The 21,808-nt window shown below is 40.7% G+C and overlaps 1 protein-coding gene across 2 annotated transcripts in view; it reads left to right on the forward strand.

The window, feature by feature from the left end:
- The first annotated feature begins 8,257 nt into the window (after positions 1-8,257).
- LOC109033577 (zinc transporter ZIP5) overlaps positions 8,258-21,808 on the forward strand; it is a 63,468-nt gene continuing 49,917 nt past the window's right edge. Inside the window, exons 1-2 of one of the 2 annotated variants that reach the window (XM_019046254.2) lie at positions 8,273-8,409; positions 10,297-11,997. In XM_019046254.2, coding sequence (XP_018901799.2) covers positions 11,845-11,997 — 153 coding nt within the window. In that variant the 5' untranslated portion in view covers positions 8,273-8,409; positions 10,297-11,844. Of the gene's footprint in view, positions 8,410-10,296; positions 11,998-21,808 lie in introns of both variants that reach the window. The other variant, XM_072299893.1, reaches the window with a different exon arrangement.

Here is a 21,808-nt window from a genome sequence, read left to right on the forward strand (position 1 = left end):
GGTACCAACGACGCGTATCCATGTACTAGAGCACTCACGATCGTCGGTCGATAGAATAATACAGCGTTTTGGAAAAGCTCCTGTAATAACCGCCGAACCCGTTTATAAAAACATTCACCCACACAAGGGAATAAATCGACGGTGTGAGTTGGCAATCGCATAACTCGGTTTTTGACGTCGCTCGTCGCAGACTTCCTGTCATACTTTATTTTTTAAACGGAGAACTACTCAACGGCAATTCTTTACAACTGCCGTGATTTTTCTCCTCTGTGCGAGGAAAATGCTGCATTAACCTCAAGGAATGATGTCAATTTGTTCTCCTTTAAAAAAAATAACGTAGAGGCGGAGATTTTCAAACACCGCAAACGAGATTCGACGGTGAAACTACCAAACCACGTATCTCGGTTTGCGACGTCGCAGACTTCCTGTCATACTTTATTTTTTAAATGAATAACTACTGAACGTCCAGTCTTGAAAATTTCTGTGATTTTTCCTCTTCGTGCGGAGAAAATTCTGTGAAAATTTCAAGGAATGATATTGATTTGGTCTACTTTAAAAAAATAAAATGTGAGCGTAGATTTTTAAACACTGCAACCGAGATACGTGGTTTGGTAGTTTCACCGTCGATATGTGATTGCGGACTTACGCCGTCGAAATGCCAGTCTTGCCGTTTCTGGAACTAGCCGTAGGAGTTGGTACCGTGGTCTCTGTACAATGCATTTGTTGCACGAGCAGGGGCTTTTCGATTATGTAAATCAAATTTTCCTTTGTCTAAGTCCTAGTAAAAGAGGACGGTGGAATGAGCCTTACCCGAAGTCAACTCTCAACCTCTTACCCGTAAAACCACGTATCTCGATTTGCGACGTTGCTAATTTCCGGTCCCTTTTTACTTTTTTCAGAGGATGACTGATCTTCATTTGCACAAGAACTCTTGTGTGTGGTTCTTATTCGCCTTCTCCAGAATGTTCACGTCTCAACATTTCATGCCGGTCCAAGAAAAAAAGAAAAAAAAATATAACTGTTAAAGCGCTGCAATCCATTAATATACGTGTTTTAAAAGACTTGAAAATTTCGAGGAAAGAGAATGAACACGACGGTATTATGACGGTTGCTCTTTTTGCCATTTCTCCTTCAATTTTCGGGGTAGGCCAAACATCGTCCGTGCGATAAGGGTTTTCTATTCGAGTATAGTTATGTCACTACATGTTGTGTTTTCTAAAAATCTTGACTTGCAATAAATTATGTTTAAAACCGTGCCACGATTTTCAGGCTGCTCCTGCTCTTCTTTTTTATTCAAGTCTCCATGATTCATAATAAATATGGTTTAGTTTAATAACACTAATTCATCCACTCCCGAAGTTTTTTTTTTTTTTGAAAAGGGTGTTTTCTAGCGTAAACACAGTAAATTTCCCCGCGTGTTCTCGTGTTTTTTTTTACCAGCGATGTAGGTCGAATATCGACTCTGGAATGCAGTTCAATGGATCGTCTGAGTTTGAGGCCCTGGTAAAAATTGGCGATAGGAGCTGCGTTTCAAAATACCATAGGAGTTCTTAAAGCCGACTGAAGAAGGCGATAGAAAATCATATAGCTGGCTGTAGAAAGTGGAAAAAATTATACGGCCGGGCTACACGAAGCGATAAAAAATTACACAGCCGGGCTATAGTTCCTATCGCCTGGCTATTGCTTTTCGCCATCGGCTATAAAAGGCTATAAGAAATTGTGTTGTCGGCTATAGAAGCTATTGGAAATCTTACAGCCGGCTGTAGGTCTATGGTATTTGGAACACAGATTCTACTGCCAATTTTACCAGGGAGCTGGTCCTTTTCTTTGTATTCAAATATATGATCATTCTGATAAGTATAGATTATTATTAAAAAAAATCGTTCACTTAGGATTTTGTCTTTCAAAAGAGTGTCTTTCTAGAGTATATTCAGGAAACTTCGCCGCGTGTTCTCGTGTTTTTGCCATCGGTGTAGGTTGAATATCGACTCTGGAACGCAGCTCAATGAATCGTCTGATTTTGAGGCTGGTCCTTTTCTTTTTATTCAAATATATAATTCTGATAAATGTAGATTATTATAAAAAAAAATCGTTCACTTATAGGATTTTGTTTGTTTGTTTTTTGTTTTTTTCTTTGAAAAAAGAGTATCTCCCTGGCATAAATTCAGAAATTGTCGCTGCTTGTTCTCGCGTTTTTGCCATCGGTATGGGTCGAATATCGAATTCGAATGCGGTCGAACGAATCGTGTGAGGCTCCTTTGAATTTGATTGCGGTTAATAGAGCTAATCCTCCTATTCGACGGTTTGCGTTCCACGGCAGGATTGAGGCCAGGCAGCTTCCTTTCCTGATTCACTCCCGTTGCCTCTTTCGAGCCGAATCCACTGGGATGCCGGCCAACAATCTGTAATTGCTACCCGTAAAGGATCTTTTCTCTCAACGACGAATAAACATGTCAGGGCCGCCAGGAGTGCAGACGTGGAGAAAGACGCAGATTGCAGCGGCAGTTTCTGCACGTACTTAGGTCAGAGGAGAACTACAATTGAGGCGCTTGGAGTACAAAGCGCTTAAGTGCAGTTTTTGGAAAATTGGGATACTAATAATGTCAAGTAAAACTAGTTTCAGCGCATAGCCTGTAAAAAATTCCTGAATTCTAATTTTTAAGCATCGAAAAGTCAGTTTGAACTACTTTTCCGCCGCATTAGGATCCATGTAATGTCGCAACTTCAAACACGCATTTCTTGAAACAGAAAAAACTGCACTTATGCACCTTTTCCTCCAAGTCCCTCAATTCCCCTTGCTTCTCCTTGGGGAGTGATTTATTATCTCTATACTTTAAAATCTGGGATCTCATGTCTCTATACTGCCCATAGCTCTTATAGAATTATAATCGAGTGAAATTAACGTGTAGTTCAGATTAATGGGTCACTAAACCTTGTGTTTTTTTATGTAGTACTCTGAAAGCACACTAGGTGAGTAGATTACGTGGTGATAAATTGAGATGTTGCATGCGTGAGGAATTTGCGATTTGACTGTTGATTTTATGTAAAAGTTTGCGAGAAATACGATGGCGCCACTGTTTTTTTTCTGAAATCAACTCCCAAGCTCAAAAAAAGCTCTCAAGTTGAGGCCAAAATGGAGGGGATATCCCACCCTACCCTGAGAGTCCACGTCCATTAAGACAAACTCTCCATGCAAAGATAGGGAGCAAATACATTGACAGGGCTGCCACTTTATTTTGGGACTCTAAAACTGAAAACACGGCAACTCTGTCAATGTATTTGCTCCCTATCCTTGCATGGAGAGTTTGTCTTGATGTAGAGATGGACTCTCAGGGTAGCGTGGGATACCCCCCTCCCCCATTTTGGCCTCAACTTGAGAGCTTTTTTGAGCCTGGGAGTTGATTTCAGAGAAAACCAGTGGCACCATCGTCTTTCTCGCGAACTTTTACCTAAGAATCGATAGTCAAATTGCAAATTCCTCACACATGCAACATCTCCGTTGCGTATTTTTGGAGCCAAAATCCCGGACAAGCCCGATTTAAAAAAGTCTAGAGACTCGAAAGAATTTCAAACGCGCTGAAATGGCGGGAAAATGATGTTCTGCAGCGGTCGAATCGCTACCCCCTCTCATTTTCCACCTATGTTTATTTGTTAAAATAAAACGTATTTTAATGTAGAATTGTTTCTTATTAATTACTGATAACATAAATGAGATTCGATTCTGAAGTTATAGTATCGACTCTCCTAATTGTTTTCATACACGAGGAGTAGAAAGACATTTGACGGAAGTTGTGCTCGCTCCTGATTGGTCCCGGATAACATCATCCGGTTCGGCGTGAAAGCGGGGCGCCTTCAATTTGAGGCAAAGTTGCACTTGCTGAACCGCGTATTTTTGGGTTACTGAGTGACTTTTTCGCGTTTTTAACGTGTGCATCGTTCGCTCCGCGTCATTTACCCTCAGGAAATGTATTCGTAAGTCAAAATTCGTTCATAATAAAGTGACCCATTCGAAGTTAAAGAAACTCCTAGTCAGTGAATTTGGGGCTGTATTCATAGTCGTTCCTTCATCAGCTTTTTTCCTCTGAAAGCTCCTGCCCCCCCCCCCCCCCCCCCCCGCCCGCCGCAAATAGTTCCCATGATGAATGTAGACTGTACTCAATAATGCCTCGTTCACAAGTTCTTTTAAGACTTTTCAAGCATGTGAGCCGTGTTCTGCGTGAAATTTCGACGAGGATGCTCAACTTGAGGTGCTTTAATTCACGACCTACCTGGTTGCCCTTTATCAAATGTGTTATTAAGTTTTTCCATAGAGATAAAAAATGAGGTGTCCGCATTTCAGGCATCTTGGATTTTTTTACGACGTAAGTCGGTATACGAACGATTTTCATCATCGATTTTCTTGGAAATTGTGTAGTTTATGGGAAAAAAGTCATGCTTTGTAAAGTGTTGAAAAGTAAATCATGAGTTGATTTAACAAAAAAATCGGACGTTTGGTCCGTTTTTTATACTTCAAATTCCGGATTTTGCCGGGATTTCGACGCCATGTTGTGCCGACCTACATCGCGGGGTAAACACTCCTCAAGATCAAACACCTCCTTTTTTCCTCCATGAAGTTTTCCAATACCAAAACATCCACGCCTCTGGTCGAAGCGGCAACATTGCTTTTCCATCGCGTCGTTCCATAAAAATCCATCTCCATTAGCATGCACGTGCGTTTTGTCGCTCGGCCCAACGCACGCCATTAAAATCAAACTTTTCCCTATCTTTTCTGTTTTTATTCTCGTTTCTCTCCCTTTGCGAAACTATTTTTTCTTTTCTCGTGCGAACGTTGGAAAAGTTGTGGGTCGTTTGAGGAGAAAAACGAAGTCAATCGAGTTTTTTCTAGAGGCTCCCCAAGTACGCAGTGATCGTCAGTCTTGTCGACAGGTACGCAAAACGCAAATCGTTCGAAAGGTCAAAAGGAGCCATCTTACGTGAGAATTTAGAACAGCTATCTTTGCTAGATTAAACCTGTGAACGTTCTTTAATTGTAGGCTCGTAGTTTTAACTCCCTCTCGTACTTAACCAAAGGAATACTAACTTTTAGAGAATCAAATTGAGTGGCTTGGAGGACAAGGCGCATAAGTGTAGTTCTCGAAAAAATTGAGTTATTAATGATTTCAAGTAAAACTAGGTTTCATGCATATTCTATAAGAAATTCGCTCCCAAATCCAATTTTTAAGCATCTAAAAGTCGGATTGAACTTTCTCTCCGCCATGAGAATCCATGTAATCTCAAAACTTCAAACACGTATTTCTCGAAATAGCAAAAACTGCACTTATGCGCCTTGTCCTCCAAGCCCTTCAACTCTAAGAAAAAAGCCAACGCCCAAGTAGCACAGCGCAACGAAAATATTGAAGTAAAATTGGTATTTATCGCAAAAAAATTGCAATTTTTTTACCATGGAATAAAAATATCTGACATCATCTTGTCAGAAAATGCCGATTTTAAACAATTAACAAAATGAGTTTTATATGTCAGGAAGATAGGCAATATGCAACGCAATGAAAAATTGCAAATCATTTCAATTTTATCGGAATGAATTTCCATTAGAAGTATTTCTTCGAGCAGTGGGCAGGTAACATACACGACACTCCAATTCAGTAGCAATAATTTTACCATCTAATTGTGATTTATTGCAATCTATGCTACTTCGGCGGGCTTTTTTCGGGGGATTCTGTTGATGTTCGAAGAGCATCAGTTGCATCATTCTGACTTCTCTTCGTACAACATTTAATTTAATTTCTTGACAGTTATACCTCACAGAACTCCTTTCCTTAAATTATGATCATGCGACTACTCATCGATGTGCGACTAAATGGCTGCGCTACAATTTAGCGAATTTTTTTAGCATATTTTTCCCGAACAGTTTCTTATTTTTTTGCCTTCAAAAAAATTGGCTTTGTTGCCTGCCAAATGTGGTCAAGTGACCCTCGCTACCTTACCAATTCATCAAATTTTTTCAAAATTTTCCAAATTTGTATTAAATTTCTTGAAAATGGATGAAATTCATTTGATCTAACTCACGTTACTTACAGTAAGTCATCGAAAAAAAATATAATCTAAAATAAAAAATATAAAAAGAATCCCGGAACTTTTGACGGTCATAGAGTGGGAGATATTGAAACAAAAAAGTTACGAATCCCGGAATTTTTGACGAGCGAATTTTTTTAGCATATTTTTCCCGAACAGCTTCTTATTTTTTTGCCTTCAAAAGAATTGGCTTTGTTGCCTGCAAAATGTGGTCAAGTGACCCTCGCTACCCTACCAATTCATCAAATTTTTTCAAAATTTTCCAAATTTGTATTAAATTTCTTGAAAATGGATGAAATTCATTTGATCTAACTCTCGTTACTTAAAGTAAGTCATCGAAAAAGAAATATAATCTAAAAATCTAAAATAAAAAATATAAAAAGAATCCCGGAACTTTTGACGGTCATAGAGTGGGAGATATTGAAACCAAAAAGTTACGAATCCCGGAACTTTTGACGAACATGGGATGGGAGCACTGCTGCAATGGAGATACGCGGTTTCTCACTCAGGCCATCGATATGTTGATACCTTGCGGTAGTAAAAATCATTTTCACTTTTCATTTTTCACCCTTCACAGATTTTTGAAAATTAATTGCGATAGCGCAATGACATTGGGATACGGATCACGCGAGTGCTCGGGGAACGTAACCCGATTTTAAGTCTGCAAGTCGGCTTGTGCTCAGGAGGTTTTTTCTCATTTTTTTCTGTTGCCTTTTTTTTTCGAGGAATTCTTCCTCCACGTGCGAACCGAAAAAAATGAACACGCACTCACGTACGATATTCCACGCCGAAATACTCGATGTTTGGCTGATGAAGTGTCCGTAGATTCTTACCGCGTTAAATCGATTCAAGTCCTATTTATCTTAGCGTGAGTGAAGTATTTTTTTCTGTGATTCTAGCCCGAGACTCGTTTAAAAGCCATGTGGTTGAAGAAATAATTTTTCGGTCCCGTTTTGTTCGTATTTTCGTTTCCTAGAAAGTGCGGTGAATGAGGGCCGATAGGTAGAGGCGGGACCTTTTCACTCGTATTTCGTTCAGTTCACTTTTGCAAGTTCTTCAAGTGTGTTATTTCCATCGAGAGATCTTCATTTTGTATATTTAGCGACAATGCAGACCATGTTTACCAAAATTCTATAAAGTTCGACAAAGTCTCATCAATTTTGACCTAAATCCAATAAAACTTAACTCGAACGTGTAGGGAAAATTGATGGCGCCTGAAATAAAGTTCATGAAAATTTGTATCTGTTCATAGGTGTTAGGTGGATGCTATCACAGTTCGATCGAGCTATAGAAATTTGAAGAACACTCTTGATATAAGAATGAGAGATTAGATGAGAGAAGAAACTTTAGATTAATTTTTTCAAAGTTTGTTGATAATCAGGTATTCAGGCGAATGTATGGTATCAGTTTAGTGGGAATCCGATCCAGTCGAAAAAGACAAATACCAAATGTCTTAAGTTATAAAGTTAATCAAAATTTGATGGAGAATATCATATCGTGATTGCTCCGCCAGATTGTACATTGTCAGAAACTCGGAAAATGTAGATGCGCGGCGTTGAAATCCGATCAAACAGTGACTAACTGAAATCGTGCGAAACTATAGTGTAGTCATACAACGAAGAACATTGCTGACAGAACGCAACGCGAAGAGAAAAGGTCAAAGTTGACTTGGAAAGACTCGCACATGAAAGGCACATCTGCCTTTCGGGAAAATTACGCAACTTTGAGAGAGAGCACCTTTGATATCGCTTACATTCCAACTGCAGTGCCTCCCCTTACCCTCCCAAAATTAACTTGGAACGGCGCGCATTTTTCTGAGAGAGCGAAGCAAGCGAAAGTGCCTTCATTTCATCCCGCACGCAACCCGCATAGCCATCGAGCAGTTATAGTTGCATCGTTTAAATCCAAATGTCGGGCGGTCGCGTCATCATCAGCCGCGAATTTAGCGTTGCGTCCTTGTCGAAAGTGATTTTAATTATTTGAACCTTCTCTATTCGCCGAAAACTATTCCAACGTGGCAGCGTTAAACCTCCCAACAAATTTCTTCTTCTTTGCCTGGCAATTAAATGAACTTGCACTATTTACCCGATTAGATCTCGTTTGATTAATTAACGGAAGTGCGTTCTTTCTTTTGTTCTGAAATTCAGTCTGCTATCCAAGTCCATCGCAGCCTCTCGTTTATTTTCTAAAAAAAATGTTCCGAAGTGGCTGGATTAAACTTCCAAACAAATTATTTCTTCTTCGCTCGGATATCAAATGAAATTTTACTCTCCGATCTTTGAGACCCCGTTCCCGTGGTACCCCTTGCGGATATACTTATTTGCGTGTGCACTGAAAGTAAGTTTGCTAATTAAGTCCTTATTTCAAATCTTTGATTCTTTATTTTCTCTGATTTTACGTTTCACTTTTATACACGTGCGTTAATCTGCCATTTTAAAACGAGTCTATTAAGACCCGTCAGGGTAGTGGAATGAGTCTAAAATTATCTCGTAACTAAAATTCTCGTGTTTGATGCGTGCATGAACTGATCTATGATGATTTAACCAAATCTTTCCGAACTGATACAAAATAAATTCTGCACAGAATTCACCCACAAGTTTACCCCTTAAGGTCATGTTTCACTGTTTACGTTGGAATCCTAAGCGGAACTGGGGTGGAGGGGGTGCCGCGGCTGCCCCCATCCAAAATATACTCGGCCCGCTCGAATAAAGGGAGGGATATGGCTAAAAAAGCGAATGAAATATCATTTGCATTTGATTTCGTGGTTGTGTCCATCAATTTTTTGGTGAAAACAGCTCAAAATGGCTCTGTAGTGACTCAATTTTCTATAATTTTTTTGGAGAGGCCACTGGAGCCCCTATGGAGCCAGGAAATTCCCCCATCTCTCATTCGGTCCGAGATCCCCCTTCTCGGTATAGGGTGTTTTTTCGTGCCACCTAGACCCAAGGTAAGTGAAACGCAAGTATATGCTCTTCCCGACCTTTTCGACCAGACCTCGGCGGAACGTGCTTTATAAACGATAGTTCGTAATAATTGTACAAGTAAATGATGGATAATTGAAATTCATAGGTCGGCTGCATTTCTGGGCCCTAACTTTATTCGCAGAGGCATCGGTGAAGGCCTGATGAATTTTCGGAGTTCTATACATCTGTCTATACTCTCACTATATAGGTACTCTAGTCTAGGCCGAAAACAAACATGAACGTCTGCTGTTGAGTAAAACAAACGAACTCAGAGCAAGCACATTCTCCAAGAATGAAAATTCATTTGGTGTTACTGAGATCGCTTATTGTTCATGTTTATCAACGGCAGACGGTCTTACTTGTTTTCGGCCAGATTGCAAAATTTTTCAAATTTCGCGCCGCAGCTCTAGCGGTGGGAGCCGAAAGCCGAGCTTTGACCGAAAAAGTCGAGAAGAGCATACTTACGTTTCACCTACCTTACAGAGCCATCTTGACGAATTGTACCACATTTTGCAATAAGGAACTACTATTTTTGGCTCATTTGGAAACAACATATATGCCATTGGTTTCCCTATGCAGAAAGGCGCTTTTATAGAAGAGCCAAAGATAGTGGTTCCTTATCGCAAAATGTGATCCAATTTTTCCGCCACCCCCTACAAAAAATTCCTAGCTCTGCCCATTGTTGGAACCATCGAAAATCAATCTATCGAATATCGCAAAAATGACGTAGCCAAGATCAATCTTTCGGTGACTATTTGTAGGGGGTGGTGGAACAATTGGACTGCATTTTGCAATTTGGAACTATAAAATCTGGCCCGGTTTAAAAACGACGTATGTGCCATTAGTTTCCCTATGCACATAAGTGTTTTTTCAGATGAGCCAGAATTCCAATTGCAAAATGCAGTCCAATTGGAGTGGTTCCTCATTGCAAAATGTGATCCAATTGTTCGGCCACCCCCTACAAAAAGTTCCTAGCTCTGCCCATTGTTGGAACCATCGAAAATCAATCCATCGAATATCGCAAGAATGACGTAGCCAATAGACGCTATTAGTGCCACGTCACAGAATAGCGATATATATATCGATTTTTTCGCATTGGTAGCATTGAAAGAGGTTATGCCGATGTTATTGTTTGGATCCAATTCGATATAATGGAGAATCCCTATGATGACGTCGCCACTAATAGCGTTTATACCAATCAATCGATGACTATTTTCGAAAAATCCTTGCCACGTTGCCAAATCCATTCCCTCTGTTTCAGTGACGACCCATCGCACCTCGACTACCTCGGCCCTCGCGACAACCCCGGCCACTACGAGTGAAAGCTTCCTCTCCGATTGAACAGTAGCGATGCGAGCGTCTCCAAAACACCCGATAAGATAGCGGGTACCTAGGACTACCGGCACACGGGCCCGGTGCGGTGTTTATTTTGAATTTTTCAAAGACGTCGCGACGACCGACCGCGAACACACCTCTGCTCGGAGACGAGTGCGTTTCGAGCCCCGGTTTAGTGCCCATCTTCGCGCGATAAATTGTCTCCGCTCATTATCCTATTGTCGAGCCGTTCGGATCATCGGCTCCCGGCACTTCGCGAGTCGTCGTTCGGTGCGCTCGCCAAAAAACCGCCCGAACTCGTCGATCGCGATTTTTTACGCGACTTTTGAAGAGGAAAGTTCGGTTTTCGAAGTGATTATCGACTCGCGGATTCCGTTTTTCGAGTCAGAACTAACCCCTCGATCCGAAGTGACATTTTTTCATTGAAGGATTGCTGTCCGAAGTTGTTAATCGCGCGTATCTCGACTCGAACTGGTCGATCGCGATTTTTTACGCGACTTTTGAAGCGGAAAGTTCGGTTTACGAAGTGATTATCGACTCGCGGATTTCGTTTTTCGAGTTGGAACTAACCCCTCAATCCGAAGTGACGTTTTTTCATCGAAGGATCGCTGTGCGAAGTTGTTACTCACGCGTATCTCGACTTTCGAAGCTAATTCCATGGTATTCGAGTTCGAGTTGAACCTCGTTTCCTTCAAATGCCTCAGTGTGAAGTGACTTTTGCCTCCTGAACTGCGGTCGAGATTTTGAATCTCGCATCTTTCAACGCGATAATTTTGGTTTCGGGGCGGGTTTAAACCCGCGAATTTGATTGTTCGAGTCGCATGTTAATTTGAAGAAATCTCTCAATCCAAAGAGACATTTATTGTCAATATCGCAATTTTATTATTTGCGCTCTGCTGCAACCGGTGCATCGTCGAAAATCCCGATCGAGTTTATTTCTGTGATTTTTACAAACTTTCGTGCGGACTTCACGCCTCGGCGACTCTTGTGATTTTTCAAAAATTTGATACGCGAATTTGACTTTTTCGATCTATTTTCGTGCCTTTCAACCTCATATTTTGCGACGTTTCCATCAAATTCCTCGCGTTGTAAGTTGTTATCAAAACTTTTTTCATGGACATTGATTCATCTCGGTAGATTGACCTACCGAGCTTGTAGGATAGAAACCACGGACTCCCTCGTCATCTAATCTGAATCATCTACAAAAATCTACTCCAATACCTACAAAGATCATTTCAAATTTTCTAAAACAGTTCCTCCAACTAAAGGAGATTTTAGGACCTCTTTCCTACAGTTTCTTCCGAAAGATCTATCATCGCTATTTTTCAGAGGCGGAATTTGATTTTACTTCGTGTTATCAGTACCTGGTCGATAGGTAGTGTAAAATTCGTATTGGTCAATCTATAAAAGCCTGAAATACTAAATGTCTCGTCCCGCGTGAGGAGATCGAAGCTCAGTGATTTTTTTTTTAAACATGTGGGGAGTTCCGGAGACAGCGCTTTTGGTGGTGATTTTGACCATCACTTCCGGTGCACGCAGTGAGTCAAATCATTCCCAGGATGCGCACAACCTGTTCCTCCAAGAGTTGTTCTCCAAGTACGGACATGACGGGAGAATGACATTTGAGGTAAGCTTTTGTTGCTGATTCTGCGTTGGCCTGAAAGTTGTTTGCTTTTATATCAGAAATGTATTCTATTATCGTGGGTACGAGGTATGATGTGCTTGTCATGATCATTGATTTTGAGGTAAAACTTTTTTTTACGAATAAAAAAAAAAGAGAGGAAAAGACCCCACAAATTCCCAACTATTATGCTCCAAAATTGTGCTTGTGTTAAATGTTGCTGCTTCTTCGACAATGTGCAGTTATTTTATCCGGTACCTAAATGCAATCGCGTTTGTATAGAAGAAAATGAACCTTAGTCACACAAAAATTCAGAATTGAGTTATTTTGACAGCTTTCAGTAGAGCGAAGAATTTCTTGCGAACTTTCTGAAGCAAAAAACACCCAAGAATGTCAAACTGAAGTGGTGTATTGGGTTTGAAGTTGACAGCCCAAAACACGTTGTTTTGAGGAAGAAAGCTTTCTAAAATGTCCATGTGCCGTTATAAATTGCCGAGCTATAATGAAAATAAATTCACGTCCTCTATTAGCACAAAATCAACTATACTGCTCTCAAATTTTTCTTCGGACCACGTTTAGAGAGAGATTTTCGTCAAAATCTCAAAGTCTGAAGTTTCCCAACTCGACAGGAATAGCATGGAAAAATTTCCCTCGGGACGACTGAGGTCCCTTTACGTGTGGACGTTAACCTATACAAAATGTTTTGGAACCCTTGTATATAATGAAAAGTGACCCTCAAATTCTCTTCAAAGAATCGTATTTTTTAAGTTGTATAGCCAGTCATCAACGAAATCACATGAAATTAGGGTTGTTGGATATAGTTGCCATCCAGTCATCTCATTCTAGGCCACAAAAAAATGAGTAAAACAATGAGAAAACAGAAAAGAAAGGGGAGCGGTTTGCTCGGAGATTAAACTGCCTTAAATTAACGAGGACGAAAAGAAAATCGTAGAGTGAAGTATTATTCTGGCCTCAAAAACCTATCCCAAATGCAAATAAATCAAAATCTATCTAATGGACGCCCCATCTGATCATAGTAGAGGGGAATGCTACCATCCAGAGCGTAAAAGCCTCAACTTTATTTAACATTTTTCAGTTATTTTCCGATGCAACGCTCTATTGCAAGAGAACCAGCAGACATTCATGCTTGTAGAGTGACTGTGACATACCCATGCCATTAGGAATTCAAATTGAAAAAATGAAGCATAATGATAACTATAGGTTTTCGCGTTATGGAGCGATGCGTGTTGAAAATAATGCAAAATCTAAGATGGGGTTATAGTGGGTTTGCTTCGGACGATGGAATGAACAACCGCAATTTCAATGTGCCAGATCCCCTCATAGAATGAATCCATCAGCGCACTTTCTACTACCAAACAGGTTGCAACTTTTATGTGCCTGAGGATGAGAAATTTACGTCCTTCGGGGTGAAACGTTAGTCCCCGAGCTCGTAAATTTTACTTTTTCAAGGACGTGATTTTCACGACCCTAAAGACTTGAAATTCACGTACCCGAAGTCGTAAAATTCACGTCCCCGAAATCGAAAAATATACGTCCCCGACGACGTGAAATTTACACTTTCAACGACGTAAAATTGACGAACCCGAAGACTTAAAATTTACGACCGGGAGAATGTAAAATCCACGTCCTCAGGGGCGTTAATTTCACGTCTCCAGGGGCGTAAATTTTACGTCCTCAATAGTCAAAGAAACATCACCCAACAGGTGTGTAAATTAACATCCACTGAAGCTGTAAAAGTAACGCATGCCGTCCTGGCACATTTTTCTAACAACCTCGGGTCGTAAAATCAGCGGTGTCAGTTGTTAGCGTAACACTTCTTTTTTTTCGGTGCATCCTTCTTTAATACTGAGTTTTCACTGTCATTAGAATCCCTCAAATCAATGTCAATTCTAGCCCTACCGCGACAAAATCATTAGTGCCGCGACATTCCATCCGACTCGATAAGTTTAAAGAGACCGTGTTACTTGTCGGAGTATGCCCTGAACTTTTTCTGAATTACTTGCATACAAGAGTTCTCCGAAAAAGGCATGTTCTCCGTGTTTTGCAAATATATACGTTTCAAACAAAAATATGTCTAGCGTTAAAATCGATGTCAAATGTCGGAAAATCTCCACGCATCTGTATCATCTCTATCAAAACTTTTCAAAATTTCCGATTTTGCTTCATTTTTCGATGAAAAATTCCCAGGAAAATACCTCCTCAAAATTTTCTGTTTTTATTTTTGAATGATTGAAGACAATTTACAGAAAATTCAAGAAAAAACTTTTAGCCTGGTCAGTTGTTGAAGGAAAAACCCGGGTGGAAAGCAATCGCAACTGGGTACACGATAGGCGTAGATGTAAATTCCGCAATCAAACCCTTTGAAAGTTTTTTTGCGAGCAAAAGTATAGGTGTTCAACCGCATTCAAATGAGAATCACGCTACTTGTCTCTCCGCCTGCAGAGTGACAAGATTGCTTCTACGCCATTGTTTCAAGAGAGAACTGCCTTTTCCCCGAAAATCTAAATGCTGCGCATAAATTACGAATCCATGTTCTGTGACAAGTTTATCAGTAATAAAGCTTTTGAGGGAAACTTGTTCAAAATTGGAATATTAGTCACTAACCCTACATTAAAACACTTCTCGAGGTATACTTTGTCAAAAATTGATCACCATCGTTCATTTTCGGCCTCAATATTCAAGTTCAAAGTTCAGTCGTGTCATAAGCTCCAACGAAAAAGCTTTTTTCCCCGAAATTGCAACATTATCACTCAACTCCTTCATCCATGACGGACAACCCTCACATGTCGACGGTAAAATAAAAAAAAAAAAAAACTGAAAAAACACTTGTCTCGCCCACAGCGTTTCAAGATTTCTGCCTTTACTTTATCTTTCCAGAAGAGAACTGGCTTTTTTCATGAGATTTTTGAAAAATATTTTTAGAGAGTTACGCAGATGTAGCGATTTTCCGCAACAGTGTGCCCATTCCATTTTTCCTTGTTCCTTGGTCTCATTAGTCAGTAATGACAAAATTTCAACCAATGGCAAGGCGTGAATGATCGATCATCGATATATCCCCATTTGAAGCTATGGTGAGGAATCGATTAGTGAAGTGTTCGTTGCGAACACCCTGTTTATCGATCTTTTTTCATAGGTTTAAATCAGGCAGATCAATCAATATACTGCTAAACACGCCACACCACTGATTTCGGCTGTCTGCTCTACACACTGGAACTCAAGCATACTGCCGAGAGCTTCCTGCTCCCTTTCATTTGGGGGGATGTCAAAATTTAAACAAGCAGTTCCAACGCCAAAGCGTTGGAGGGCGCTTCTTTAACACAGCGCATGCGAGGAACGTTTTCATACGGCCAAGCGAGAGTATTGCGGACGGACGATGTATAACAAATTGCCTACGTGAAGGTGGTCCGGCAGCAACATACCCGCCGCTAGTCTCTGGAAAACAATAGAAAATAGTTGCGTACGTTGCCAGCGAGCGCGCTGCGAGCGCATCTGTTTCAATTACCTAGCATCGAGTCGGGCCTCTAACTTTCTATTCTCTCTGACATAACCTTAAACCTTCAACCCAGAGCCGCAAACAGCTGACGCCTGACGATGCTGCGCCGAGAAAATGAACCAATCACAAAATAGCACAGTAATACGTCACTAAAATGAAGAGATCACGTGACTGTTCGTGATTTTTTCGAATCAATCTGAAACTACAACCTCGAATATGAGGCATTTAAGCATAACGAAGCCCCAAAATAGTTTAACCAGGTAATACGTCCGTGCGAGATTGTTATGCTTAAAAGCAAAACATTTCACGAAAACTTTTACGAATACCAGATGCAGAAGAAGATCAAATTTTCCCGGGTGTACCAGAATGGCGTCATTACCCATAAGGCAAAACGGTATGTAGTATAGTACATGTTACATCGGGGGAGTCGAACGGCTGGAAAGGGCGCATCTGGTACCCAGAAGCGCCCAAAAGTGACCCTATAGTGGGAGCCGTCATACGAGTATCTTCAGCAGGAACTCCAAAATGAAAACGTTGTACGATACTAGGTTTTGAAACTATGGGAGTGGCTCAAATTCAGATGAGAGATTTTCCCCCTGGATTTTTCGCTGACAATGAAAAAACTCATTCTACATGGTGGATTGCAAAAGCAACAGATTGGGCAAAAAATGCTTTGGGGTCGAGTAGGCCATGGACTGAAAGAATCTGAAAGACGCATTAATTGCGTTTTTTATTTTTTCTTCCAACTTTTAAAATAATTGACGTATTAAGCAAAGTTTTAACTTTGTATTTTTTGTTAGTCATAAATTTTTCAAATATCTGAATGCCGTTGAAAGCGCATTTTTTCCCAGTCGACATTTTCTTTTATTCATTTATTTTTCAATCACATTTTCCATTTCAAATTGCATGTAGACACATTTGCATCTTCTGAGGGTTACAGGACAACGTATAAAATGTTTTTCTTTTTCTTCTCCTGTTTTTTCCTTTCGCTATTTCGTATCATTTTGTTTGTTCTCTCGTTTCATTCTACTTCAGTTAAACAAGCATCTATCTGAGCAGCATGAGCACGGTTCCACCCTAGAAAGATAGATCAGCTAGGCCTCCTATCTTCCAAATTAAATTTTTCCATGTGTATTGAACTCTCCAGTCGAGTGGAATACTAGTGTTTTAACTACCTACTTTATTTGTTATCACTTATTGTTTGTGAAGGATTAGACAGAACTGTCAAAACTTGACGCATAAGTCTTCTAGATTTTGTCACTTCACTTTTTGAACCGCGTTGCACACAGCCCTTGATTTTTTCGTTTCGTCCAAGGAAGGGAAAATCACTTCAACTCGAAGGTGCTTTTCATGTTTACACAATATTCGTCATTCACAACAAATCTGTCGAGGGCCCTCTAGATAACGTAAATCAGAATTGAATGAAAGCTCCCTTCCCAGTGGCGTGCGGTGGGTTCAGAGACAGGGCAAGCTCTAGCATTCGTCATCCGGGGGGGGGGGGGGGGGGGTTTAACGTAGCCTCTTTTCCTTCCCCCTCCCCCCAGCCACCCTAGAAAATTCTTAAAATTTTACTCTATTTGCTCTATTTTTCGGATGAAATCTGATGGAACGTCTTGAAAAACTGTGGTTTTATTTCTCTCTCTCGTATTTATGATTTCATTTACTCAACTTGTTTCGAATGTTATTGATCATTGAAGGACGGCTCCATACTCTTAACTCCTAATTTTGCCACTTATTTGAGGTATTTTAGTCTTTATTCTACAGCATTTAGAATTTTTTGAGTTACTTCAATTCCCCCCCCCCCCCCCCCAAAAAAAAGGGCTTTCTGCATTTAAAACAGGATTGAGAATTGTCTAATTCATCACCAATTTGATCCAAGTGAGCGAAATTTTATAGAATATAAAGGCATTTGCTCCGGAGGAGTAATTACAGCCGCGACGGAAAGAGGGAACAAGATAGCGCATCGGAGGCAGAAGCAGCGCGCTGCGGTGACGGGCCAAGAGGTGGCCAAGAGAAGCGAGCTGCGATCGCGCAGCGAAGGGCTCGGACTCGGATCGTACCGCACTCCCCGCCTGCCTTGATTCCGCCGCTGAGCAGTGGCGCTCCGCTCAGCTGATCGCAAGCGATTCTCCAGCGCATGAGTTGGCCCGTGTTCAGGCCGCGCAGCGCGCTGCGCCACCTCCATCTGCTCTGCCGCTTTCCTACTTCGGTGGCTTTATACGTATTTCTGTCTCCCTCTCTTTCTGTTTTTAATGCAATTTACTTACTGAGCACATTTTATAAATTATATTTGCTAAAATGTAAAACATTTAATAGGTGTAATTTTCTTCTTTCTTTTGAAATCTTTGGGCAAGCAGTGCTTGCCTTGCTTATCCGGACCGCACGCCACTGCCCTTCCTCTCCCTTTAATAAAAATTTTGTTGTGATTATCGTCGGGTTTGTAAAATCATTTCATGAGGCAGTTGGATTGTTTTTATACCGCGGTCTAATGAGGCACTACAGAAATTTTTCAGCAAGTTGTAATACTCATCCTTATTTCATAACTTTTGCGCCCAGCCCGAGGCGATCTGGATTTGATCCACTCGAGGTAAAGATACTAATTACGCTCTCATGACCTACGCTAAATCATGTGTCAACATGAAAGTACGAAACACTTCGATTTTAAGCAAACAGAATGCAAGTTACCTAACGGTATTATTAGACCTTTGGAGTGCAACTGTTCCATATAACTTCTCATGTTCAACACTTCCGTTATTTTTACCTCAGACTGTTTGGTTCAGCCGAAACGTTTTTTCCCACTTTCCGCTGACGTTTCAAAATAGCAAACCTCATTCCTGCTGTAAGCATTTTCCGACGTTCTCAAAGTTTTGGATGAAAATCGAAAATCTCTTCATTTGCAATCGTTTTTCTTTAATCTCCGGGCTACAACTTATCCTAGAAGTTACAGCAGCTATGCTTTGACGAGTTTTTTTTATTTTTTACAGAAATTTAGAATATTGGACATTAATTTTTAATATATCCTTAGCATTATTTTAAAATAACTTTAGAACTAACCCCCTCAAATTAGCCGATTTTTGATCCTTGAACAATTTAATGCCTCTGAAGACAACGCAGAGAGGCAAGCAGCGTCTCATTTTTGCTCTTGATCCTAATTTTGAATGGTGGGCTCAAAAGATATTTTATTTACTTGGTTTATCTCAACCTTTCCGCGGAGAAGATAGGCTAAAAAATCCACAGAAACTTTTGAACAGAGCTAACTTAACTAATTAATATGGCAATTTAACTAATTGCCAACTTTTTTGTTTGTAAGAACGTATCAGGGTAACCCTGGTAAAAATTGGCAGCAGAATCTGTGTTCCAAAATACCGTAGACCTACGGCCGACTGTAAGATTTCCAATAGCTTCTATAACCGGCTACACAATTTCTTATAGCCTTTTATAGCCGATGGCGATTAAACAACTCACAGCCAGGCGATAAAGTGTATGCTAAACGTCACTAATTACGGATGCTAGGACTTATTGAGTTTTTGGACCACTGCTCTCTTTTTGGGCCGTAGTATCTTGATTTATTTTGCGAGGAAAGCTCCGTACTTTTGACGGATGCTGCCATTCCTAATATATTAGAGCGCCTTCAATTTCGTATGATACTGTGCAATACCTCTGGTGTGAAATAGTTGCTTCAAGCGCCGTGGGACGCCGCGGTGCGGCAGGCGGGCAGTCAGCGCATTGGCGCCTTCAAACCTAACAGGGATACTTCACACGTTGCGCAATGCGTGAAGTATCCCTGTTAGGTTTGTAGGCGCCAGTGCGTCGCCGCTCCGCTTTGTGTTAGGCTCTAATATTTAATCTGGCGGGGTCAGCGTTATTCAACTCATGATTTTGAAATGTTTGCACATCCTGTATGGATTATTCTCGTTTTAATTGATGAAAAAAATATGTATTAAAGGAAAATACAACGTTTGTTTTGTAAATATTGAGGTGGTTTCGTATCAAACTTAATGATTTCCAAAGCACACGAATTTCTACACAATTTCTTATAGCCTTTTATAATCGATGGCGAAAAAGCAATAGCCAGGCGATAAAGTGTAAAGCCCGGCGATAGGAACTATAGCCCGGCTGCATAATTTTTTATCGCTTCGTATAGCCCGGCCGTATAATTTTCTCCGCTTCTACAGCCAGCTATATGCTTTTCTGTAGCCTTCTTTAGCCGGCTATAAGAATTCCTATGGTATTTTGAGACGCAGCTCTTATCGCCAATTTTTACCAGAGAATTCAAGGAAGCTTCTTGAAATTATAATGACCAAATACTGTATGTAGGCGCAGGGGTAAATGGAGTGTTCCTTGAAGTTTCCACGTTGGTTCTTTCTTAGCATTTGTTTTCTCATTTTCGAGGAAAGAAAAGACAAAAGAGAATTAAACAAATGCCTTAAAACTATTGACATCGTACGTGATAAGGATTGTTAACAGTTGGCTAGATCAGTAATTTCTCTAGGTCGGGTTTTCGTTTACATCTCTCCAGGCCATCATGATCATCAGCGATTAAGAAAAAAAGTGCCCGCTTCGGCGATTCAGAAAAAGTGCCCGCTTTGACGTTTAATTTGAAAATACGCAAACATTACTGCCAAATTGTGCTAATTTTCAGCATTTCCCCCCTCAAAACCCGTATAAAATACAAAAAAAATTATTCTGCGACCTGGCAACCGTGCACGCGATAAACTATTCAAAGTGGGTGATTTTACCCTTGATTGCTCAGTTGGGTGGTTCTCTTGAGTTCAACAGTCCCTGTCTTCATTCTTCTACTTATTGTAAAGTCATATTGTCGCATTACGCAAACTTTTAAAAAAAATCATAATTCAGTTTATTTATACCTATCTGGTTTGAATCGGTTTGAAGAGGGACGAAAAATTAAGTTGAACTTGAAGTTGAGGTCTCTCAAGATGGTCCTGTTGTTTACCGAAACCACTTTATTGGATCGTGACTTTTTAAAGTAAATAGTCGTAGACTCGAGGACCTTTCGGCGCCTCTCCATTGCGAACAACGAACGCTCTCGCCTTTCTAGAGGAGATGAACTTTCTACGTCTTTTACGCAGAAGGATAAACTGTTTTGACTAGAAAAACTTTCTTTGCCACCATGCAAACATACCCAGAGGCGGATCCAGCAATGGAGATGTTGCATGTGTGAGGGATTTGCGATTTGACCATTGATTCTAATGTAAAAGTTCGCAAGAAACACGATGGTGCCACTTGTTTTCTCTGAAATCAACTCTCAAGCTCAAAAAAAGCTCTCAAATTGAGGCCAAAATGGAGGGGATATCCCACCCTACCCTGGGAGTCCACCTCTACATCAAAACAAACTCTCCATGCAAAGATAGGGAGCAAATACATTAGCAGTGATGCCGTGTTTTCAGTTTTGGAGTCCCCAAATAAAGTGGCAACCCTTCCAATGTATTTGCTCCCTATCTTTGCATGGAGAGTTTGTTTTGATGTAGAGGTGGACTCTGAGGATAGAGTGGGACATCTCCTCCATTTTGGCCTCAACTTGAGAGCTATTTTTTGAGCTTGGGAGTTAATTTCAGAGAAAACCAGTGGCACCATCGTGTTTCTCGCGAACTTATACATAAGAAACATCAGTCAAATCGCAAATCCCTCACACATGCAACATCTCCATTTGGCAACACCGGATTCCTCCATTTAAACCTATGCTAAATAATCGATGCTTGTCGGAGCACCTGGCCCCTCCAAGAATCGATACATTTCCATAGGTTTAAATGGAGGAAATCCGGTGTTGCCAAATTGCTGGATCCGCCAATGAACACACCGTAACATCTACCGACTCCATCAACGTATGTGGAACTAGTAATTTTTCACAAGGAGGCACAGAGGGGCAGCCCCGGCAGCACACTATTTGGAACATGCCCCCCCCCCCCCCCCCCTCCCCACTGAGCACTCCCACTGACACTCTGAGGCTCCCGTGGGAAAATGTTCAAAATGAATGATATCGAAAGAGCAATTTTGAGTTCTTCCGGTGGGAAAATGTATAGATTTAAACGTTTAATGATACCAACAGGCTAATTGTTGAAATTTAAAGACAAAGCTATAGACAAAAAAGACATAGGGAGTATGGAGCGATCCTATTTGTTGAAATGGTTGACCCCTGTAGACCGAAAGAGAAAATAATGGACTGATGTAGGGTCTCTCGTGGGTTGCTGTTAGTAAGTCTATTGTCTGCCTACTTTGCCCAATGCCCATTACAACCACCCTTTTCAACAAATGTGATCTCTTTTTATCCCTTTTGTCTTCTTT

This window comes from Bemisia tabaci, chromosome 4, assembly GCF_918797505.1.
Source record: "Bemisia tabaci chromosome 4, PGI_BMITA_v3".
Taxonomy (NCBI): domain Eukaryota; kingdom Metazoa; phylum Arthropoda; class Insecta; order Hemiptera; family Aleyrodidae; genus Bemisia; species Bemisia tabaci.